The sequence below is a fragment of the Brassica rapa genome, chromosome A09 (genome assembly GCF_000309985.2).
Source record: "Brassica rapa cultivar Chiifu-401-42 chromosome A09, CAAS_Brap_v3.01, whole genome shotgun sequence".
NCBI classification, from domain to species: Eukaryota; Viridiplantae; Streptophyta; class Magnoliopsida; order Brassicales; family Brassicaceae; genus Brassica; species Brassica rapa.
In genome coordinates, this window is record NC_024803.2 from 9,774,191 (window position 1) to 9,799,838 (window position 25,648).

The 25,648-nt window shown below is 33.7% G+C and overlaps 4 protein-coding genes and 1 long non-coding RNA gene across 5 annotated transcripts; 4 read left to right on the forward strand and 1 right to left on the reverse strand.

Moving 5' to 3' along the window:
- Window positions 1-1,029: 1,029 nt before the first annotated feature.
- LOC103838413 (S-type anion channel SLAH4) lies at window positions 1,030-15,338 on the forward strand. Its single transcript, XM_009114847.2, has 3 exons — window positions 1,030-3,524; window positions 13,615-14,500; window positions 14,772-15,338. The coding sequence occupies exons 1-3, from the start codon at window positions 3,280-3,282 to the stop codon at window positions 15,069-15,071; spliced, it is 1,431 nt and encodes a 476-aa protein (XP_009113095.1). The 5' UTR covers window positions 1,030-3,279; the 3' UTR covers window positions 15,072-15,338.
- LOC103838411 lies at window positions 7,584-10,336 on the reverse strand. The gene is made up of 2 exons (XR_004451239.1): window positions 10,261-10,336; window positions 7,584-10,168 (listed from the first exon to the last, which is right to left on the reverse strand). It is a non-coding gene; the product is annotated as an uncharacterized LOC103838411 (long non-coding RNA).
- Window positions 15,339-16,082: 744 nt separating the features above from the next.
- Window positions 16,083-16,517, forward strand: LOC103838414 (UPF0540 protein At1g62060). Its single transcript, XM_009114850.2, has one exon. It carries the CDS (start codon window positions 16,083-16,085, stop codon window positions 16,515-16,517), a length of 435 nt encoding a protein of 144 aa, XP_009113098.1.
- Window positions 16,518-16,526: 9 nt separating this feature from the next.
- Window positions 16,527-24,280, forward strand: LOC103838415 (pentatricopeptide repeat-containing protein At1g62260, mitochondrial). The gene is made up of 2 exons (XM_009114852.2): window positions 16,527-18,700; window positions 18,832-24,280. The coding sequence occupies exon 2, from the start codon at window positions 22,027-22,029 to the stop codon at window positions 23,929-23,931; it is 1,905 nt and encodes a 634-aa protein (XP_009113100.2). The 5' UTR covers window positions 16,527-18,700; window positions 18,832-22,026; the 3' UTR covers window positions 23,932-24,280.
- A 329-nt stretch (window positions 24,281-24,609) lies between these two features.
- Window positions 24,610-25,506, forward strand: LOC103838531 (UPF0540 protein At1g62060-like). The gene has a single exon (XM_009114980.3). The coding sequence runs from the start codon at window positions 24,801-24,803 to the stop codon at window positions 25,239-25,241; it is 441 nt and encodes a 146-aa protein (XP_009113228.1). The 5' UTR covers window positions 24,610-24,800; the 3' UTR covers window positions 25,242-25,506.
- Window positions 25,507-25,648: the final 142 nt, after the last annotated feature.

Below are 25,648 nucleotides of genomic sequence, written 5' to 3' on the forward strand. Positions count from 1 at the left end.
CCACTAAACTAAAGATTTACTGGTAGTAATGGTAATTATGACCTGTTAGAGTTTAATTCATTAAATAAAGTTAGTTTATGGGTTTTTCGTTAAATACTTAGTTTGAGGGTTTTTACCCAAAACAAACTTAGTTGAAGGGTTTTAACGTTAAAATTTCTTATTCTTTCCTTATTATCTATTATTTAAATCCTTATAGTGGGATTTGTTTTATCTTCTTTCCGAATATCATGCATTTAATATTTAAATATATATATAGCAAGATTTAAGTTACCAAATTATGTATATATAATAACCAGAATATCTTTAAAATTTTATTAGAAGATATTCTATCTCATAGCTGAATTAAAATTTATTAGAGTATATTTTATCTCATAACTTCTCTTGAAAACTAGGTCATTTAGAAACTTAAACTAATTTTCTATATAAACTTAAACTAGGCCACCCCTATTAGTTTCACTCATCTATCTTTTAAGTTTTCATATGTTTTTGATCGTTCTAATTTAAATTCTACTTTTGTGATATTGCGCAGATGTATGATAATCAATAACTCATAGACGGAAACACCATTACTGGTAATTTTATGGGAGATTCTTCTTCTCCGTTTATTTTTGTTCTCTTCCTCTCCATGTTGTATCTCTATCTATATTTTTACATCAGTAGTGATTCAACTAACAAAAAGAAACGACTCTGTTTATCCAGGAACTGATCATCCCTTTCGAAAAAGGTAATTCTTTTTTATAAAGTTAAATCACTTATCAAGAATATAATATAAGATGTGTATGCTAATCAAGTGTAATTTATTTATTGTGCGTGATCCTCTTCGGTACGTCTGAGAGCCAAATGTAATCTCAAAGCTTCTTAAAAACTTTGAAACTCATTGACGTTGTCCTATCAATTATATAATTTGTTATCTTTTGGGGATTGTTTACATCTTTAAATATTTTTGTTAGAATTACCTCTTTTCTGTCTCAAGGCTTAGAGAAGGAAACCGTAAATCATCTATGTTGTTACAATGAAACCAATGATAATAAATCTCAGGTAATTCAAATTAATCTCTCTTTTATATTTCATGGCTGACTTTTTTTTTTGGGTTTATGCGTGAAATATTTGTTTTTTCTCAATTATATTTTTCTGATGTTTTATGATTAGTGTTAAATGTGATCGTTTGAAGCATAATGCATTCTCAGAACACACTTCCATGATAAACACTTCTATGTAAATTGTGTCAATTATGTTAGTGATTTTGCATCTGAGTATTTTGACTGATGTTCCAAGAGAGAAAGCGTATCATCTCAAACCGAGATTGTTGGGAAAGGTAATTGGTTTATAGATGTAATTGGATAATTGACATCTAAAGAATACATTTTATTAGATAGTACCAAGCAGTCTTTTTAAACTTTTTGAACTCTAACTTTTTAAACTAATAGAATAATCATGCTTAACCTATAAGCAGTTCAAAGAGTTATATATCTAAAGGATACACTTTATCAGATATAAATGATACGTTTTATTAGATAGTATCAAGCAGTCCTTTTAAACTCAAACAATGCCATGTTCTGAGTTGTACACATTGTATTGACCTTTTTTTTCCTTGCGGTGTGTATTCAGATAGCAGTAGTGAAGTGCAAATATGAAGTAATATCAAAAGCAGAGATAATCACATGGGCCTCTCTTGAACATGGCAAACAACAAGCAGTTTTGCCAGACCCGAATTTCTTAAACAGGTTTTCTACTTTCTTTTTTCTTTTTATTTAGTTTCATCTGATGAAAAGTTTGAATCACAGACTCTTGACATTTTAAAATTTATATTATTTGTTTGTGTAATGGTGCAGAGGTTTCAATGAGACCAGCTTATCGTTCTTCCAAGAAAATATTGGTGAATGACAAATTTGAAGCTGAAGTGAAGAAGAATAGAAGGATGATAAGCTTGAAGGAGACGCTGCTTTGAACAAGTTCTTCCGTGAGATATATTTGAATTCTGATGAGGATATGAGAAGTGCTAGAATAAATCATTTGTGAGTATCTATCTATCTATATTCCTATTTAGTCTTTTTTCTCATGGAAATTACAATGTTTTGACATTTTGATTGACTCTTTTGCAGCTTTGCACAATCAACAGGTGGAACCTATATTAGTTAAGTTTGGAAATTGCAGTTTTTTTTAAAAAATATCATTGGTTTAGTAGTTTACTGTTATTTCCTTTTATCAACTTGGTGCGTGGTACGGTCTTGGTCTTGATGATAGAAGTGACCGTGGACTGGGACTCTGGCAGTCATGGCTTGGCGGCTGCGGTGCACTAAACATGTGCTTATGTGACACGAGATAAAGGAGTTGTGCTGAAAAAATAGCATGTTATATTGAAAAATAAGTAAAATGGGATTTGTTTAGAAAAAAATAGCATGGAATTTAGGGAAACCCCTATACTGATCATCTCACTCGTACATGTATATATTGATTGCAATGCATCTAAAATCAAAATATTATAAATTAAGAAAAATATTAAAGTTATGTATAATGCAAGTTGTGTCAGTTACTGACAATTGTATATTTAATTTTAATAATATTGAAAATCAATTTTGAACTTTCAACTTGGCAAAACTAAACGACAACCGCTTTAGTTGAATATAAATGAAGGTAAAATATCAAGTGGGGTTTGGTCTTTTGCTAACCTTCCAGAAGTTGAAATTCTTTTTTTTGATGAAAACTTCGTCCGATTTTTTGTTTGGGATGGATGAAGAAGTTCCCAAAGGAAGAGATGTATTTAGGAACTTTTTCACTTATTAATTAGCCTACGTTGCTCAAATTCCAACAGACTTAAACCGTAGTGGACTTCGAGAATTCCACCAGAATAAGGACGTAACCTATGGTAGATACATCTAAGATAAATAAATAATATTTGTTACTTATGTGTTCTTTTTATTTGAGTTCCTCGAGTTATTTTCATCCGAACTTACAACATAAAGCAAAATAATTCTAAGAAATATTTAAATTGAATTTCAAATATCTCAACCAAAAGAAAAAATAATTATTATGATTTGACATGTCAGCCAGTTAGATCGTGCATTTTTTTTTAGGTCATTGTCGTTTTCCTTCGGATTTTCAGATTTATGCGGTTTGAAAACTCACAGGACCACTTGGTTTACCGATCTGACAAGATTTTACGATAGCAGTCTAACTCGTACTCTCTTCTTTGAAAATTTTAAAATTTACAGTATATAAGATATTCCAACAATAATAATTATATATATGGGTTTCGTGAGATAATCAAAAAGGAGCTTTATGATGCACGTGAATTCTTTATATAAAGAATCTTCACGTAAGGCAAACTTAATATCGTTTTTGAGAAGAACAAAAGTCAACGTGAGGTACTCACGCGACAACCACGAATACGATCAGAAAACAATCCGTTCAACAGAGGGAATTTCGGCGACGTCAATCCATGATCTAATTTCAGAGACAAGATATTTATATTGCTGCACAATCTTAAATCATTCGTTTCAAAGTCTTGCTGCAAAAATATACAGGTATATTCAAACTTTATTAAGATTTAGATTTAGTTTGGTCGAGATTTAGATTTTACGAATTTATATTTTTTTTACTTGTATTATATACACAGTTATAAATCTCTAAATTTCAACAATACTTAATTAAAATTTTCTAAACAATACTTAAACTTATATTTTTAATATAAATTACTTAAGTGGCTCTTTGCATAACAATAAAAAGTATCAAAATGATACTTTTGTAAACAGAAGAAGTAAAATTTATATTTTTAATATAATTTATTTACATACTTAAACTTAATTTTTTTTCTAAATTGGTTACTGAAAGTGAGACATGCATCTCAATAGCTTCTAAATAAGTTTTCATAGTTTCTTGATTAAATATTTTTTGTCAAAGATTTGAGATGTTTTACATAGTCCATATTCTTAGGATTTGTAATGTACGTGATATTCTCTAGTCAAGGAGACTAGAGCACAATACGTGTGTGTTTAATTATCATCCACCGAAACTTAATTAATAAAATGAGTAGTTGATAGAAAATATATTTACTTAAGAACTATACTGCTGGCAAACTCTAATAATAAACAACCTTATATATCTATCTATAATAGTAAGAGGAAGAACATTTCCAGCGGTTCTTTATGTTGAGAAAACATAAAAATATGAAGAATAAGTTTTCCAGTAATAAATTATCTTGAGGTAAAATTTAAGTTTATAAACATCAACGCATGAAATTGAATGAAATACTACTTACAAACTTATTTTGATGTTGAAATTATTTATTTACAAATTGATTCTCAAACTTTTATATAGTTTTATTTTATATCTAAAATCTTTGTTATTAATAATGCAACAAATTTATTAGTGATTGCCTTCTCGCAATTATCAGTTCATATAAATCATTATAAATTTTATTATAAATTAAATTTATGTCTATAATAAAGGCTTAGTTATAATAAAATTACGGTTGGGTAAAATTGAAAATTAAAAAAAAAATGGTTAGAATTTAGTAGTGAATAGTGATAGTAAAATATATTTGAAATGTCTCCAAACCGAAATATTATGGCTATATATCCGAATTAGATTATATGATTAAATCATTATTTATATTTAGATTTAATGTCCAAAAAATCTAAAATTTTAAAAATATTTTGAAATACTAGAAACATATACAAATAGTCAAAATTAAATATCTATAATAAGTTAAAAATACTAATTACATCGAAATATTTAAATTATCTATTGATTATCCATCTAAATATTGAAGATAAACCAATGTTTATGTTAAGTTTAAGTATTTTGAAATATATTATTCAAATTTATATGTTATATATTATTTTATTTTTAGATTTTTAGAAAATTAAAGTATATATGAATTTTAAATTTTATAAATAATTTAATTGGGTTATGCAAACTTAAACCTGAACCCGAACTAAAATTTAAAAATACTCGAATGAGGTTGAAATCTTTAATCTTAAAAACCCGTATAAACCCTAATCGAATCCGAATGGATATCCGAACGTCCTATCTGTAACCATTTGAGATATACTTGGCACAAATAGCATAAGATAATTAGTACAAAAGTTACAAGATACCATTTGTTCATCATAAGTGCTAAGTTTTTTCCTTTTACTCACTTCGGATCTGATTGTATGTCATAAATAGCGTTATATTTCAGAGAGAAATATGGGAAAATTACATGTTTACCACTTTTATGGTACCACTTTTCATTTTTACCACCAGTAAAGAGACATTTTCAAAAATACCTTCTTCATTAAGTGGCAAAAGACTCTTATGCCCTTGTTGTTTATATATATAATAAATTATTATTTAAATAAAAAAATAAAAATAAAAAAAAAGTATAATTTTTTTTATGTTTTCGAAACCCTAAGTCTAGGTTAACCCTAAGGATATAATTGTCTTTTAACCTTCATTAAAAGTGAAGGTAAAAGTGGTTAGTGTAAACATGAAAAGTGGTACTATGAATGTGATATTTGTGGCAATTTTCTATTAGTAACCCATTAGTTAACCCTAAGTGTATAATTATTTTTTACTCTTCATTAAAAGTAAAGGTAAAAGTAATTAGTGTAAACATGAAAAATGGTACTATCAATGTGCTATTTGTGGTAATTTCCCGAGAAATATACTTACTTTCACTTCAAGTATTATCATACCTGTCAGGTGGATAACTTTTCATCTATCTTTTCGCTAGTAACTGTAAAAAGAGTAAAATTGCTTATTTTGAGGAAATATTTATTTTAAAAGTTAATTTACTCCGCATTTCATTGAAAACTTTCCAATCAAGCGAAATACATTTTTTATGTTTTATTCTATTCACTATTTAAATGAAGAAAAACACTCAGTCAACTTTACTTCATATTTTGCTAGAATAATAGCATATGTTTTTTTTTTTTTTTTTTTGGTAAAAATGTTAAAATTCATTACCAAATTTTAAGTTTTTTACAGAACAACATAGACACCAAAAACAGATTAACAGAAATAAACTAAACACAAACTCAAACTTGGACAATAGAATAAACCGACTACAAGAGGAGCAGCTAGCTAGCAAAGACGCACCAGAGTTGTAACCTACGCTTGCCGCAAAATCAAACCTGCAGTTATAACGAGGACTGAACCCGGTAGAGTATGGCGATTCCCGATGATCAGTCCTTAAAGATCCAGGTTGTCAAAAACAGCTCGTGCAGCCCGCCTAATCCGCAGCCTCCACGAACAAACAGCATCCTTCGCAACCGAGCGCACCCGCTCACACCAAATCGAGCTTTATTTGGAGAAGAAACCACCAAGAGCCGCCACAGATTACCGGACCTACATCAAGAAAACAGAAACGAGCAAGCACCACCTTGAGTCAAAGTGGACAGAGGCAGTCCTAGACCATGCCCCTGAGACAAGCAGGCTCTGAACGTGCCGCCACCAAAGGAAGAAGCCGTGGTTGACAAGGCCGACGACTCTCCACCTCGCACACGCACCGCGATGGAGAACCCGTAACGGACCTTCACGATTTCGAACCGAAATCAACCCCTGGAAGCCCCTGCGAGATAGACTGACCGGTCTAACAAGGAACACCTACGGAGAACACCAAGACACGCAGAGAAACACCGCAACGCCACCGCCTGGAGAAACCGAGAAGCGCCTTCAACCAAGCGAACCTTCTCACTCATGCCGAGAACGGAAGGTAGAGGAAGCAGAGGAAGGAGACTGATCTACTTCCGGAATCCAGATCTGACGCCAGATCGAGACTTCCACGACCACACCCGACCGAGGGAACCTCACATCCACTCTTCCTCCCCGCTTCTCTGGAGTTCCGAGAGAGACAGCACCAGATCTGGAACCGCGGTGGCGCAAGCCCCCAGAACACCGAAAAAGGAAGCAAGAAGAGGGAGTGAGAGGAGAGGCGAGAAAGAAGAGAGCAGCGACGGGAGGGGGCGGACCGGAGCCGAGGAGGCCGCCGACCACCCAGTGCCGTGCCAAGGCATATTGACACCTAAGGCAAACTTAAAAATAAATGTTTCATTTAAAATTTGGAAATAAATGTTTCCATTTCAACTTTGGAAATTGTAATACCTATTTTTAAATATAAAATTACTGAAAACAAAAGAATTTCTTTGTAATTTTTTTAATACAAAACATTATTTAAACAAAACAGTAAAAAGGACTAAGACATAATTCTTATATTCAAAAAATTATTTTGCCAAATTTCCATAATCAACATTTATAAGAAAATAATTTTATATAAGTATATGATAGTTAGGCCATTCAATAGTATCAATACATTTTGGATGTATTTTATAAAATTAGTAACTAAAATAACTAATTAGCAGTTCAACACTATTATAAAATGACTAGAGATTTTGCCCGGGCTACGCCCAGGTTTATACAAATAGCATTGTATTTAATATTTATATTACAATATTATATCTATTTATAAAATATAAATAGTAATAATTTAAATTAGAAATGAATAAAACTTGCAATTTATTGTTTTTATCATCTAAAATATGTATGGGATGATGAACACATGTGAAATGAATTAAAAATTGTTAAACTTTAGTTATTATCCAAAATATTTTTTTTTACATATTTTGGTTAGTTTGAAAATATATTATTAATCTTAACATCACATTTTTTATATTTATTATTCAAATCATGTTTAATATTTTATTTCTGTATTATTTAATTTTTATAATATACTTTATTACTATATAATTTATTTTTACATTGTTTTATATGTAAATAGGCAATAATTATTGTTATAGGCCAATGTAAAAAAACTTTTCTTATTTTAAAACAGAGTTTTTTGGTCTAGTTTTAAAGACAGAGTTACGTTCTGATAAACCAAAATACCCAATTACAACAAAGAACATGACAAAGGTGTATTGTGGGTGGTTTTTCCCTTGCTCGTTCAACTCCTCTTACTTTTTATATGAAGTGATGTAGTACTATTTTCTGTATTTTAATATTTGTTCTTCAATATTTCTTTAAACTTTTTTAATAATGTCTATAAGCTTGTTATAATTTTAGTACAAAAATTTATGACGTTACCATAATGTTCGTACTTTTATAGATCCAACAATAAGTTAATCCTTCTACATAAGAGACTGACTAATTTTTAATCTTAAAACTATTCAAAGAAAAGTAATAGTCCAAACTTTATTTTGATGTAACATATATTTAAAGCGATAGTTTAGATAATTGATGATCAATAACTTTAAAAATTTATAATATTTTGTGTAATTCAAATACTTTTGAGTCAGCAATACTTATTTGTGTTAATGAGTCAAAATTCAAAAACTCCATATATTGTTTTTGGATAGTCAAAAACAATTCAATAGCCAAAGCTTTGGAATATTATTTTTGAATGAGAAAATGAACATGTCTCTGGAAAAATCCAAGTCTCCTTGTAAATATATAGTAACCGTGACTTTTAAAATTTATATATATATGAAGACATAAATAATTTAAACGGCCAGTTATTCCAATCAGTTACCTAAACCACATCCATGTAAAATCACTTGTTCACTCGCACCGTCCTTCAGCTTTGTTGCATGTTTCAGCCCGTCCTTCTCTTGATCAGGACAGTCCAATACGTAGTTATGATCATATCTTATGCCCACCTCTCTTGTAGACTCGCCTATCCATTTCTTGTGGTGAAAGCGAAAGGAGATCCCTTTCCCGTAAGAATCTCGCATGATCTGTGTGTTGATCCACATGGGTGATATGTGGACCCCAAATCTGGATCATGTGGTCAACAATGTTCCATGAGGCATTACCCGCCAAGTTCCAGTACGTATTCTGAGCTAAGTTAATCGGAGTGTTTTTGTTCTCTGCAGATGCCTCCATGTTAAGTTTCATGGTAGTTTCTGACATGAGAATGTATGTCGGTGTGTTAGAAACTGCACCAGGATAACCTATCCAAGAGGTATAAGATAAATGATGAAAAAAGATCTTTTCTGCAACGTTAATCCCATATATAGATGTAGGGACCTTCTTCTCGACCAGATATGTGATATTTGAAAGTGATGAAAGGTCTTTCACCGTCTTCTGCTACATCCCATATTTATGAGTAACATTGATGTTTTACACATATCTGATGAACTTTGCAAAATGATATATAATCATACAAAAGAAGAGATAAGTCTTACATACCATGGAAGCTGTTTAGAGGCCTTATTGATGGGAGGTGTAGTCGATTCCCCTGAGTCTACATTTGCCGTCTTAGATCCAGTTTGCCACACGACCAACTATGCCCCTGAAGTAGCGTGGAGACTCATATGTTTCAGAAGTATAGATAACACACAAATTCATTAGACTATTGATTCAACCACAAGAGACCTGACCATATATTTGACAATATAATCTAAATTCAAGAACAAACCAAAACAAATCAGAAATGGCAACCTAATTAAAACGATGATCCATATTAAAAAAAAAAAAGAAGTAAAAATGAAATATGCTGCTTATAGTGAAACTCTATGCCGCAATATTGGATGGTCAGTGAGAACCCAGACTTGCACCTTCCTTCTTTGAACCACAGTGAAAAAACAAACAACACACACAACAATAAAACTGGTGGTTGTGGTTAATGACAATGACTCATTCACCATTGTTTGATCATCTTAGCCCAAGCAATGTTACCAGCATATAAGCCTCAACTCCTATATTTAAAACTGTATTGTGTAAATAAACCCACAATGATTTTCAATGTCTGAGAATATAATTTTAACAGAAGATTTTACATTTTGAATAGTTTTTCTTACATTGCAATCAAAAGAGCGAGCAAGGACTATGGCTGCGTTACGCTCTTGTTTGTTCTGACTAAAAAGGTTAAAAATTTAGGCTCTTTCTGGTTGCCCGAACAATGCCTTGGCAGGAGCTTTAATATTGCCTCTAATTCCACAGAGCTGAATATTTGAATACCCAAAAAAAAACATATATTCTTGTAAAAGATTTTCATAGAATGTCAAATGAGTGCTTTTTTTTTTGTGAAATAGCTTGAAGAATCACAATCTCAAGATACCTGCATATATGTCAATTACATTTCTCTTGCCTTTGTGATCCATCCTAGAGATAATTTTATTCTCGTCTTCCAAGGGTAAAGACATGAGATCAGGATGCAGTCTTGTTCATTCATCTGTAATATAATCACCTGAAAAAGAGTTCAAAATATTCAGCTTAGTGGAACATAAACTCAATGCAACTCTTTCCCAGAAAAAAAAACAGATGAACGTTGTAACATACGCTGAATTCACTGTTTGAATTTTGAATCAGAGACTCTACTCGGGATTCCAAGCAAAAATATGCAGTTCGATAAGCCCATCATTCACCTTCTGCCACTTAAAAATTTGAATCGTGGATAGTTTTTGTAAAACCAACCAGGATCAACTGGACCATCTATTGTAATGTGACTTCCCCTCCATTTGAGAGAATGTCTGCATATAATATCCTTCGAACATCAATTGGTTCTGGAGCATATCCTGATTAGTGGCACAGGAGTCCAAAACATGACATGCTCAAGCTAAAATTTCTTTATTAAAAAAACAAAAGATGAGCAAAAAGAGAGGACCAAATACCATATATAGGTTACCTTCCTCTGGTTTCACATGCTGCACAATACAACAGGGTCGAACAGTTGGAAAGATCTATGTCCCTCCTTCAGTTGCTTCCTAATAAGACCGTGGAAGGGAGAGTTTTCAAGGACTTGGTAAATCAAAATCATTCAATATATGAGAGGGAGTGGTCATTAAATCATCAGTAAACATAAGAGATTAAAGATATAAATCTGAAAACGAAAGAAATATCTGGAATGACGGATCTAATATGAAATGTATCTGGAGTGAGGGATCAAATACCTTTAGATACAATAACTTAAATTAGTTTTTTTCATAGTACTCTCAAATCTTTCTTCTCAAATACGTAAAAATCTGGACCGAGCTTTGTGCATCACAAATACAAAAGAGTATAACACAAATCAGAAGACACACTTATTTCCTCTCTTTTTTTTGAACTAAGACACACTTATTTCCTCTTATTCCTTAATGTTTAGTGGCTAACTACGTTGATTCTAACCATTTGAAGAAAACAAAAAAAAATCAAAAGCCAAACCTTGACAGCTTTCTTTTCTTCCATTCAGGTTCTTCCTCTGTGAGGATCTTCTTCTCTTCTTTGGTCTCCTAATTTCAGATAACAAACATAAGATTCTCCTACTTAACCAACGGCACAACAATTCAAAATTTGGCAATAATCACGTACCATTGTTTCAAGTAGAGGATAAATAAGATTTGGGGAAAGTACTCAAAATATATGTATTGGTTACTCTCAGCTTCTTCTTGATGCAAAGCTGATTATGAGGACATGAATATGATTACACGACCATCACTCATCTATGAGACTAATCACCATTGATTCTTTCTTTTTTGACCGAAGGAGGTGATTTCAAGGGATAAGAATCAATGTTATAATTAGAGATCTGAAACAAAATTTATGGATAGGGAAGAGAAGAAGAAAAGAGTTTGGAAAGTGAAAGCAAAGTAAGAGTTATAAAACTTTTTCGTTTTGGAAGAAGAAAGGCAAAGGTCTATGATTAATCGTTTTCCGGAGAAGCCCAATGGTCTTAATAAAATTGATGTGGTAATTCAGAAATGATATGCCACTTAAATGTATTTTGATTGGTGGATTATTTAATCTGATGTGGATAGCTTTAGAGTGGAAGATATTCACCTTTTAGTATTGTGATTTTTCTATTTAACTTTTATTTGAACGAAACTTTTCTATCTAACTTAAATCACAATAAAATCATTAAGATTCTCTTCAGTCGCTTTCCATACACAAGATTTGACATGTATTCATTGTTTAAGGTTCTATATCTATTGTGAATTGTGATTAAAATCCTAACATGAATTTAAGCGAAAACAACACCATGCTAAACTTATATTACCAATACCCTAAACAAGAATTTGGGGCCCCTAAAGTATCTATTTTTTGGTGAGGCCTGAGGCAAATGCCTTTCTAGTAACACATAAGGCACGGTTCTGCGACCACCCAACGAGATAGGCCTGGGCGTTCGGTGGTCCGTTCGGTATCGGTCCGGGTAATTTGGATTTTTGGATTTTCGGTGTTATGCTCAGAAGTATCATTCGGGTTTTACTAATTATCGGATCGGTTTCGGTTCGGTTCCTTCCTGGTTCGGTTCGGATTGGATGTAACCAATGTTTAAAATCGTCCAAAAATATTTTTTTTTTAAAGCTTAAAAATTGACAATTTTTTTTCAAAATATATAAATTGTTTACAAATCTAATTAAAAATTAGTTAAACTATCTAAATTAACTAAAAAGTATTCAAAATAACAATTAAAACAAACTAAAAAATATTTTAAATATCCTAAAATATCTAAATCATCTTAAAATATATAAAAACATTAACATATTTAACTAATTTCGGATATCTTCGGATCCTAGTTCGGATGTCGGTTCGGTTCGGATTATAACCAAACACCAAAGTACTAAGCTCATAAGTCCCGTTCGGATATTTTGATATAACAGTTCGGATTCGGTTTTGGTTTTTCCGGTTCGGGTCTAGGTAGGTACTTCGAGTTGAGTTAAAAACGCCCAGGCTTACAACGAGATCTGCAACTAGGGTTTTTTTTTTTTAGAGAGAGTAGAAGAGAGAAGGGAGAGCGACATATGTTTTTTTTTGTTTTACTCTTGTTTTCAACATTTAATTTCCCACCATTTTCCACTTTTTTCTTTTTCTCCAATTTACTCTAATTTCCTGTTACGCTGGAAGTGACATTTTTTACCCTATTATTGTTACGGCCAGTTTCTATAATATTATTTACTCTCAGTTAAGTTTGTAGTACCCAATCACACTCTTCTAGTACTTCCACTGAGGAAAAAATGTTTTTAAGCTTCTATCATACGTTTCACTAAAATACACTTAAAAGTTTATCTCTCCAAGTAATAACCGGACTTATTATAAACCCAACTGGATTTTTTTGTGAAACAAAAAATAAAGTACAACAACCATACATATTAATTTAGCGTTTTTATTGTACATATGTAGTAGTATTATATATCAAAGGTTTATTTACTTAATATTCTTTTTTATAAATGTTTAATTGGAAAAGATTTATGTGTATTGAAGTTATTGAAGCTGAGCAAAAGTTACTAAGAGCAGCATTAACCATGGTATATAGGTTAGGATGCTTAGAAAAATAAGAATAAAACAGTGGGTGGGTTTCATCATTTTTGAAAAATAGGGTGTTTCTGCTGCCTAAATAAGCAGCGATGTTGGGGAAGATTTTCAACTGTTCGCGGGTTCTACTGACACATGACAACTTGTGATTGGTGGGTTTTTGAATTTTTCTTTAATCAAAGAAAAGAAAAAAAATTAAAAAATAAGCACCCCGAATGGGGTGCTTGGTTAATGCTGCTCTAAACGTTGATGTCAAAAAGAAAAGTTACTAAACGCTGCTATCCTTATGAGATTTCATTACCATTTTGAACTATCATTTTTGTCCAACACTATTCCAACTAAGTCACCGTTGGCTTTGATTTCTCTGCCTAATGCCTCTTTATGAATCTTTTTTTTCCTAAGGTTAGGAGACCTCACAGAATCAAACAAGCTATCAAATCAATATACTGAGATGGAAATCTTGGTAGTTCCTTGTCAAGAAATTCAAATCAAAATTGATTACCCAATATCCAGAAAGAAAAAGAGATATACTAACCTCGCTGATGCCGAGCCCATTGTCCTGATGTCTGTTTTAAGTAGTCTCCACGCTGGATATTTCAGAATAAGCCTTTCTCTTTGTAGCCAAGCTTTATTGTGGAAGACAATGGTCCATTTGCATAGCGATCTCCCGTCTATGGCGTTTCACCTCCTGTGGTATCTAGCACTTGCAACACACGTGTCACTCTGTTTTCTGTATGCTTTCAAGTGCATTTTCTTCTTTGACTTGGTGAAGGAAGAGTTCTCGCATTACATTGGAGTGAACTATCTTTATGCTCCTTCCATTTCATGCCTTCTCTTGCTTCAATCAGCTCCTCTGTTGGAACCACACAGCGTTTTGTACCAGACGTTATTTTGGCTGTTTGCTGCTCCGATCTTGACCCTCGACACAAAGCTTTACGGCCAATGGTTCACAACAGAAAAAAGGTTTTTGTCGATAATGGCAAACCCGGCGAGCCAAGTTTCAGTGATAGCAAACCTAGTGGCTGCAAGAGGAGCAGCGGAGATGGGCTGGAGAGAGTGTGCTCTATGTTTGTTCTCGCTCGGGATGGTTCACTACTTAGTTATCTTTGTCACACTTTATCAACGCCTACCAGGCGGAAACAACTTCCCAACCACTCTGAGGCCAGTTTTCTTCTTGTTCTTTGCTGCACCAGCCACGGGAAGTCTAGCTTGGAACCACATTTCTGGAACCTTTGATACAGTAGCAAAGATGTTATTCTTCCTGTCGCTCTTCATCTTTGTATCCCTGGTAAGTTTACGCAAGGCGGGTCGTGTAATTCTAAGGCTCTAGACAATCTAATAAGGATTTAAATAAAAAAATTAAACAAGTTTGTGAACCGATGTTTGAGTAAAATATATCTTATAATTTTTGGTTGGTTAACAATATATCTTAACTTTGGGGATCGTTGTCCAATGTTTCACTTACTTATGTCTGGGACCGGCTTTGAGTTTGCTGATATGCTAAGAAACAGAAATCATATGACTGGACATTTACCTTTGGTTTTGTTTGACATTTTCAGGTATGTAGGCCAACTCTTTTGAAGAAGTCGATAAAAAGATTCAATGTTGCATGGTGGGCTTACTCGTTCCCAATCACTTTTCTTGCTTTAGACTCGGTTCAGTATGCAGAAGAGGTGAAACACCACGTCGCTTCTGCTTTGATGTTTATCTTCTGCTCCATCTCAGTGTTGATCTTCCTTGGTGTAATGTTACTGACAGCAGCGAACAGCAAAAGACTGCTCAGACGTGATCCTGTCCTCTGGTCTGCTACTGGTCCAAAGACAGATAAAAAATCGCTGTCGGCCAATGCGAACTGGTAAACCAAATACTTCGGATAGAAATAAAACCTAGCTGCGTCAGAATTATAAATAGTCAGAAAGTTTATTTATTAAAAAAGAAGAAGAAAATAGTCTACAAATTTTCCTCCCAAGTTTCATGAAACCAATGTTCTCTCTCTCTTTGTTTCACTTTTTCTCGAATTCATCATGATTGATGACCTCTATTGTAAACAAAAACAAAAAAGCAAAAAACACAAAATGGTAATATATATATATATATATATATAATTTGTGTGAAATTAAAAATATTAATATTTTTATGTAAAAATATTTATATATATTTGTCCTTATTTATGATTATATAGCAATAAGGTACGTAGATATTAATTTTATGATAATTAATATTAGCATTTGTTATCTTGATAATAGTTTATTATTATGTGTGATGTGTGATAATGAATTAAAAGATTTATCTGTATTGTATAATTGTTTTTCAGACTTAATACGTACACATTAATATTTTTTTAATTTTTTTTATAACTTAATAATCATATACAGTATATAAGAACATTTCGTTCTCATAAGATAAAACATTTTTAAGATGTTTATTCAATTCATCAGTCATTCAGTTTTATACTTTTATGTAATATAAAATTTAAAATATGTTTTCAAAATTTGTTTATTCGAATGTATAGATTGTCTCAAAAGTTTCTAAATATTTACAATTTACAAAACATTTTATTAAATAACTAAAGGAAACATTTTTTCCAGATTTGGATAGCTTAGGGGGGTTATTGGCACTAAGATTTTCTCACGACACCGTCCGTAACTCTCTGACGTTGGATAGTACCTTGAATTTGACATCTTGGTATATGACTGTTAGTTAAGGGTTAAAATATTAACTGATGCATTTAAGCATGTATTTATCTTGTAAGAAACGCGCTCTTTTCTTGAAAACTACATGTCTGTGTGTATATAAAGTAGCTGAATAACGATACAACTCATCAAAAATAGAAAAAGGAAAATAAATATAATAACAGAGAGAAATCGAAGATGAATGCCATGAAGTTTGTTGTCCTTTTGATCTTTGTTGGAGTTGTGTGTGCCAATGTTGGCGCAAGGCAGCTTGAAGAAGTGTCTAAAGAGACAAAGTTAGGCATCTCTATTCCCAAAACTGTCACTACGAACGGCATTGGAGCTGGGCTTAGCAGAGTTTATGCTGTAACTAGTGCCAACAATTATGAAAATTCCAATGCTGGTGCTGCTGCAGGTCCCGACGGTCCCAGCGCAGATACATCTGCAACTGTCTCTAAAAGTACTTATGGATCTGTCGATGCAGAAGGTCCCGCCACCGTAAGTGCAGGTTCTGACAGTTACACTTATGGTGGCACCACTGCTGGTGCTGCAGCGGATTCTGATGGTTCTGGGAGCAGTGGAATCGCTTATGGTGATGCATCCAGCCGTACCTATGGAACCACCAACCCTTGAGCGATTGGTGATCATGCTCAAGTCTCCGCGTATATTAAAAACAAATACTCTACAAACCCAACACAATCTCTTTTGTATTCATAAATAAAACTAGAGATTGTCGCCTTTATAAATTATGATATAATGTATATGCTCTTTATGTGTAACGTGTAATATAAATACAGTAATTACGACCTAACTAATCTAAGTGAATAATACATATACATACATACGTGTTTTCCTAAGATATATATATCTAAGTCTAAGCTGGCTAAACTCTTTTTAGAGCATGATTAATGGGGAGTTATTATAGTGGGATTCTTAGCGAAATATAAGAAATCGTCTCTTAACTTATAACTAAAAAATTTAAGAACCGGTTCTTAGATAAGATATTTAAGAGCCGGTTCTTAATTTTTTATTTAAAAGTTAAGAGATGGTTTCTTATATTTTGCTAAAAACTCCACCCTAAAAACCCCCATTAATCATACTTTTACATCTTTTGTTTCGAGTCAAGACTCCACGTTGCAAGAATTAATCAAAATATGTTGTCTTTTATTTTATAATGAATTTAATATATATTATTTAGGGCCTGACTGGTGTAACCACTGCGGTTGCGGAAGTTTGCGGATGCAGATGGTTGCGGTTTTAAGCAGTTTTAAGAGATTTGTATAACTAGTATTGCGGTTAGAAATTGGTGCATTTGCGGGATATTTATGATTAGTAAACCACCAAATACAACATCGGTTAAATAATAAATTAATAATATTTATATTTTATATAATTATAAAAATTTTAAACAACAAAATATTATAATAAATATAAAAATTATATTTTGAAATTTTAAAAAATTATAGAAAATATTTTTATTTTACAAATTTATAATATAAATTAAAATATAATAGATATATTTTATTATTTCAATTTAAAATTTTTATTTTTATTTATATTGTTTTTTAAAAAGGAAAAAAAAATTACCTTCCCGCAACCGCTAACTGAAACAAGCTTTTGAATTTAAGAGTTTACAACGGTTTGAAACGGTTTAGAGCAGTTTGAATGATTGTTGCAAAACGCCAACAACTGAAACCAACCGCAAAAGTTGCTTTTGCGGGTGGTAGCGGAGAAACTAGTCATGCTCTTAGATGTCAAGTTTTGATCAATGATCAATCTATCTGTTACAATAGTTTTAGTATGTAACTACATTCATTTTATATTTAATATAAGTTTTGAACATAATAATTTACGATAATGTTAATATAAGTTTTGAACATAATAATTTTACGATAATGTTAGTGTTAATTTTGAACATAATAATTTTACGATAGTAAAGACACTTTCCCTTTTAATATAAGCTTTGCATAAATCAATGGAGTTTTCTCAATTTTAGTTTTTTGGTGGTTGTAAGAATATATCAGTCGAGGTAAATCCAACACCACTTCGTTGTTTTCAATCTGAGAAACTTGATTCTGATGCCAAATCTATCAGCTCTTAAAAGGATGAGTGAAGATTTATTCTCATACAAAAGGCGTATGTGCGTAACCAAAGAAGAAAAATGTCGATTAAGAATAAGTTTTCGAAAGAGGAGAAACTAAAGTAAACGAAATCATGCGGAAACAAAAACCCGAAGTACGGACAAGCTGGAAATTTACACCAAAAAGATCAACACCAAAAAAATTTGAAGCTAAATAAATATTTCTTATTTAAAACAGGGTCAATTCAAAATATATCATAATCCAATAACATAACAATATAAAAAATAAAAACTTATAGATAGTTATATACAGTAGACGTTTCTTCATTAACTCAGATCAATCATAAAACAAACTCCCAACTAAACATAAATCGTAAAACAAATCTCTAACTAAAAATCCTGTGAAATAAACTCTCATCTTCATGTCCGTTTACTTTTTCGCCCCTCCGTAATTTTTGTCGTCAACAGTAGACGTTTTTCTGTTAAAACAAAACGCTCCGTTTCATTTAAAGGGAAAACGACGACATGTTTGCTCAAAACAACACGAAGTCTATTTTAAACGACACAAAGTTGGTAAACACATCACTATTATCGGGAAGTAATCTTAATTTCCCCCAATTCACCTCTTTCACTCGACGAACCCTAATCTTCAAATCGAAGAGATGAATCTGTGACTGCTGGGTGTGCGTTTCAGTGCGAGAATCGTGTTGCAGAGAATGAATTTTCCAAGCCCAAGGTTAGTTCTTCGTTTGTTTACGTTTTCTTTCTATTACGGTTTGAAGATTTGTACTTTTGATTGAGATTTTTTTCAATCAATCTAAGCGATTTTCATTTGCTTTTACATGACTTTCTTCTTTCGTTTGTGAGTTGGAGGATATTAGGCTTTAGATGGATCTTACAATGGTGGTCGGACTAAGTGTTGTCGAGTGTATTTCAGAAGACCAACACTTGAAATGCTGAAAAATGTCGTCTTAACAAATGGCTATGCAGAGAACATGTGTAAGTTTTCTTACATCCCTCGTCGAGCTGTTGGGGCGGATCGTGTAGACTTGGTATCTGATAGCGATGTAGAAAACATGATTAGAGGTTCAAATGAGGTGGATAGTATGAATATATATGTCATTAGGGAAGACGATCCATGTTTAGATGATGTTCTTGTGGGATATTTATATGCAGAGGAGGAGGAAGAAGAGAGTGAGGAAGAGTCCTGTGATTTTTATAAAAATGATTATGTTGAGAGTGATGGGTTTGATGATGATGAAGATCGCAGAATTGAGTTATATGTAGGTCAACAGTTTGTGTCGAAAGAAAAATGCAGAGAGACGATCCAGAAGTATGATATCAAAGAGAAGGTTAACATACATTTCAAAAAATTTGAAAAGAAGAAGTTAGCTGCAATATGTGAGCAAGAGAATTGCAAATGGAGATTATATGGTTCCATTAACAGCCAATCAGACAAGATGGTTATTAGATCACACATAGAAACCCACAGTTGTAACCCTATAGGTGTTGTTGACCTATATAGCGCACCAAAGATAGCTGCAGATTTTCTAAATGAGTTCAGGCAGAACTCGAAGCTTTCTGCAGAGTTGATAATGCAAAGGTTGGCTTTAATAGGTCTTCGGGTTACAAAGACCAAGTATCAAAGTGCTAGGCAGATTCTGAAATATATCATAAGTGATTAGTATGCGGAGCAGTTTACAAGACTGTATGATTATGTTGAGGAGTTAAAGAAGACCAATGCTGGTTCTATGGTTATTTTAGGATCGAAGGACAGAGTTTTTTGAGAAGGTTTACACATGCTTTGAGTCGCAGAAAATAGGTTGGAAGAGTGCATGTCGTCGTGTGATTCATTTAGATGGAACTTTTTTAAAAGGACGCATGAAAGGGATATTGTTAACTGCAGTGGAAAGGGATCCTAATGATGCCGCATATGTCATCGCTTGGGCTATTGTACCGGTTGAGAACAAGGTCTACTGGCAATGGTTTATGGAGTTGTTGCGGGAAAATTTAGGATTAGAGGAAGGAAACGCTCTTGCACTGTCTTCAGATCAGCAGAAAGAACTTGCATACGCCGTCAAAACCGTAATGTGTGCAAGGCACATTTTTTCTAACTTGCGAAAGAGATATAAGCAGATGGGTCCTCTTCACAAGGTGTTTTGGAAGTGCGCCCGAGCCTACAATGAAAATGCTTTTCAACAAACTGGACACAATAAACGAAAATGTAAACTCGATCTTGTTCCTAAGCCACCTAAATTGCCTCGTGGAAGAACTTTCAAGAACTCAAAGGCAACAACCCAAAGTCCTCTAACTGATGAACCTTGATCTGTTTTTAATGTTATTAAGTATCTATGTGACAATTTGGTTATGTCTTTGTAACAACTCTCCTATTTAGGATGATGAGATTTTATATCTATGCTACTGCTTATGGTTTCACTGATGTGCAACAAGTACAAGAAATATATTAGTTAACACAAACTCATGTTATAACCATCCAAAAAAAACACAAAAGTCAGAAACAACAACAATAGGACTATCATAAACTCATGTCATAATCATCCAAAAACAACACAAAAGTCAGAAACAACAACATAATCAGAAAAGTCATAAACAACAGCATAATCAGAAAAGTCATAAACAACAACATAATCTTGGACTAAACCGTCTAAAGACTACATATTTATTTTGCCTGACAACAACTAATACATCTAAGACTTCATCCTAAGACACTCGATCAGGCCTACGATCTCACTTATGTCTTTCTTCATATCAGCTAAGTCTGATTTTATGTGCCAAATCTTGCACCATCATCTCCAGTTTGTTTGCCACAACTACAAACTCTTCATCATGTGCTTCATCAAGTCATTAGAAATATGGTTTTGACCCGAATTTGCTCCACATCGATAAAACCTTCTTCCCGGATTCCTTGCGGTATTTGACATTATTATTAACAAAATAATAGCAGCTCCACAGTCGCACCTCCTTGAATTCCATGCTCTAGATCCATCGAATTCTACCTCAGAACACACAAAAATAATTCAAACTCGACCAAAGCCAAAACACAAAATGCTCAAATCGATTTTACAGAATCAAGTAAAAAAACAATATATGATCTCGGTTTGACGAAAGAAACTTACAATTGGTCCTCTCTTCTCACACTTGCACTTTTGAAGAACCATAATTTTCAGATTTGGGGGGTTTTTGGAATGAGTTGTGATTTTAACTTCTGTGAGGAAATATGTCGACGTTTTCTCTTTAAATGAAACGGGGCGTTTTGCTTTAACAGATAAACGTGATTAGTTCACGACAAAGGTTACGGAAGGGCGAAAAAATTAACGGACATAAAGATGAGGGTTTATTTCACAGAATTTTTAGATGGGGGTTTGTTTTACGATTCATTTTTAGTTGATGGTTTAAATCAATAAAAATCCTATTTATTTAGGTACTTCTCCAACATAAGAGTACTGTTACAGATGTTAAAATTGTAAAAGTGTACTGTGTGACTTTCTTTCCAAGTTCTTTGCACTTGCACATATGCTAAATAAATATGTGGGCCAATTCAAAATATATCATAATCCAATAACATAACAATATAAAAAATAAACACTTATACATAGTTGTATAGAATTTTTTGTATTCATAAATTAAGAATTATTATATATTTTTATATAAAGTTTATAACCATACACATAACATTATACTGTTTATTTTTCAATTTAAAATTTGTCTCTGGTTTGTCCTTTTTTGTTTCAACATTTTATTGCTATTTATTTATCAAATTTATCTTATTACAACATAAAAATTATATGAAAATTAGCCTTTAGTTGACATATGATTTACGATTTGTACCATTGATCTTTATCTATTTTAGTTTTTTATTAAAATAAATCAAATCGATTTTAATTAAGGGGGATTTGCCTAAACCTACTATCTAAGAATACCAAACCGAAATTACTTCCCGGCCCAAACATTATAAACCGATCAATTTGATTGCATCCTCTGAACCGGCAATATTCACATCGTCTTCACCAAATTACCCAGTGCTCTTCGCCGTCGACGACGATGAGCCGATCACGAGGTATCTTCTCGATTCTCAGGAAGGTCCATCAACCATCGTCTCGTAAATGTCTACGTACAAACTCTATCTCTTCTTCCTCTTCGTCAAGCTTAGGATTCCGAGCCACGAACAAGGAGCTAAACCAGATGATAAGATCAGGATACATCGCCGAAGCTAGAAAGATATTCGAAAAGCTGGAGGCGAGGAACACAGTGACGTGGAACACAATGATTAGCGGATACGTAAAGAGGAGAGAAATGACTAATGCGCGGAAGCTGTTCGACGAAATGCCTCAGAGAGATGTCGTCACTTGGAACGCTATGATCTCTGGCTACGTTTCTTGCGGGTTTCTCGAGGAAGCGAGGAAGCTGTTCGATGAAATGCTTAAAAGAGATTCCTTTACGTGGAACACGATGATAAGCGGTTACGCTAAGAATCGAAGAATAGGTGAAGCTCTGTTGCTGTTCGAGAGAATGCCTATGAGAAACGCTGTTTCTTGGAGTGCTATGATCAGTGGGTTTTGCCACAACGGTGAAGTGAGTCGCGGGGTTGAGTTGTTTATGAGAATGCCTGAGAAGGATTCAGCTTGTTTATGCGCGCTTGTGTCTGGTTTGATTAAGAACGAGAAGCTGGAGGAAGCTGCGAATGTTTTAACTCAATATGGTTGTGTAGATTCCGGTAAGGAAGATTTGGTGTTTGCTTACAACACATTGGTTGTAGGGTATGGACAGAGAGGACAAGTGGAAGCAGCTCGGCGTGTGTTTGATCAGATTCCTGATATTTGTAGAAACTACGTCTCGTGGAACTCGATGATCAAAGCCTACTTGAAAGCAGGTGACGTGGTCTCTGCGCGGTTGCTGTTTGATCAGATGAGAGACAGAGATACTATTTCTTGGAACACGATGATCGATGGGTATGTGCACGTATCTAAGATGGATGAGGCTTTGTGTTTGTTCTCGGAAATGCCAAACAGAGATACGCATTCTTGGAACATGATGGTGTCTGGTTACGCTAGCGTTGGCGATGTGGAGCTATCTCGTGACTACTTTGAGAGAACGCCTGAGAAAAACATTGTCTCGTGGAACTCGATCATAGCAGCTTATGAGAAGTACAAGGACTATAAAGAAGCTGTTGAAGTTTTTATACGGATGAACACTGAAGGAGAGAAGCCTGACCCTCATACTCTAACTTCTCTCCTAAGCGTATCAACAGGGCTTGTGAATCTGCGGTTAGGAATGCAGATGCACCAAATCGTCCTCAAGAGTGTGATCCCTGACGTGCCGGTTCACAACGCTCTTATCACTATGTATTCGAGATGCGGAGATATAACGGATTCGAGGAGAATCTTCGATGAAATGAGAGTTAAAAGAGAAGTAATCACATGGAATGCGATGATAGGAGGGTATGCTTTTCACGGTAACTCTTCAGAAGCTTTGAACCTGTTCTGGTCAATGAAAAGCAATGGGATACATCCTTCTCATATAACATTTGTCTCGGTTCTGAACGCTTGTGCTCACGCGGGACTCGTCGATGAGGCTAGAGCACAGTTTATGTCCATGGTAAACGAGTACAAGATCCAACCGCAGATGGAACATTATTCTTCGCTGGTGGATGTAATCAGTAGACAAGGGCGGTTTGAGGAGGCCATGGGTGTGATAAAGAGTATGCCTTTTGAGCCAGACAAGACGGTGTGGGGTGCAGTGTTGGATGCTTGTAGGATTTATAACAATGTTGGGCTTGCACATGCTGCAGCTGAAGCAATGTCGAGACTTGAACCAGAGAGCTCGACACCTTATGTATTGTTGTATAACATGTATGCTGACATGGGACTATGGGACGAAGCTTCTCAAGTGAGAATGAGGATGGAGAGTAAAAGGATTAAGAAGGAAAGAGCATCAAGTTGGGTATGATGATCAAGAACTAAGAGAAGCATAAAACTTCTTCTCTACACCCAGAGAACAGAGGACGAAGGGTATGATGATCAAGAACTAAGAGACGGTATCAGTGTCTCTATCCTTTTAGGTACTCATAGTCATAGGTTCCCAAACGGCGTCGTTGAGGCTGTGGAAGAGTCACCTCCTGAATGACCCATGATTCTTGTTCGATTTTGGCAGCCATTAAAATTACTGGTGCCTTCTTACATAATCTATATAGTTTCTGCTTCATCCCATCTTCCAAATTGTTTGCCGGTCAAAAGAGTAAACCTTTTTGTGTGTTCTCTTAGTATAAGATGAATTAAAAAATTATCGTAACTGACTAGTGACATGGTCTTGTACTTCTCTGAATATTAGAGAAACTTGAGCCTTTCTAAACATCAGAGCTTTTGATTTCCTTTCTCATACATATCCCATGATCCCAATTTGTGCTAATCTTCAGTTCATTTGAGTTTTGTTTTTACTTGTTGAGATCAAATATGTGTGTTTGGAGAGAGTTAAGGCAATAAAAAGAATTTTTAAAATAAAGTTATATTATCTCACGCCACGAGAATTTTCTTACGTTGGAAAAATAACTATAATTTAATATTTGAGTCACATAAATCACAGGTGTTTGACATATATTTTTTGGATAATTCGGTGTTTGACATCTTGGTATATAAGACTATTAGTTAAGGGCTAAAATATTAACTAATGCATTAAAGCATGTATTTATCTTGTAAGATATGCACAATTTAATATCTTGAAAACTACATTTATGTGTGTATATAAAGCAGCTCAAATGTATACACAGATCATTACAAAAAAAAAAACTATTAATTAATTAGAAAAAAAGAGAATCAGAGATGAATGCCATGAAACTTGTTGTCCTTTTGATCTTTGTTGGATTTGTGTGTGCCAATGTTGGCGCAAGGCAGCTCGAGGAAGTGTCCAAAGAGACAAAGTTAGGCATCTCTATTTCCAAAACTGTCACTACCGCCAACGGCATTGGAGCTGAGCTTAACTACGTTTCGGTTACAACTACTGCCAACAATTATGAAAATTCCAATGCTGATGCTGATGCAGGTTCCGGTGGTCCCAGCGGAGGCGGATCTGGAACAGTCGCTAAATCTACCACTGGATCTGTCATTGCAGAAGGTCCCGACAACGTAACTGCTAGTTCTATCAGTTATGCTTCCGGTGGCACCACTGCTGGTGCTGGAGCGGATTCCGATAGTGCTGGGGGCAGTAGTACCGCTGACGGCGTTGCATACAGTGTTGCTCAAGGCAGAACTGGCGAGCCTTGAGCGGTTGGTGATCATGGTCAACTCTCTGCGTATATTATAAAAAATAGTCTACAAACCCAAACACAATCTCTTTTGTATTCATAAATAAAACTAGAGATTGTCACTTTTTATTAATTATGAAATGTACATGATCTATGTGTAATGTCTATTGTATATGACATAAGTACAATAGTTGACCTATTTAGTCTCCGCTAATAATACATTTACATATATGTATGTGTTTCATGGTTTCTGATGACAAAATATACAACTTTGTTACGTTTCATGCATGTCTGATATCGCCTCAAGATGATAGCATTTCTAATGTATTGTTCTCTTTTTTTTTTTCTCAAAATGAAATAACTCTATACTGAGTTTTATTCGAAGCATATATTTTTGGAGTAAAAATGAACCAATGAATATAATTA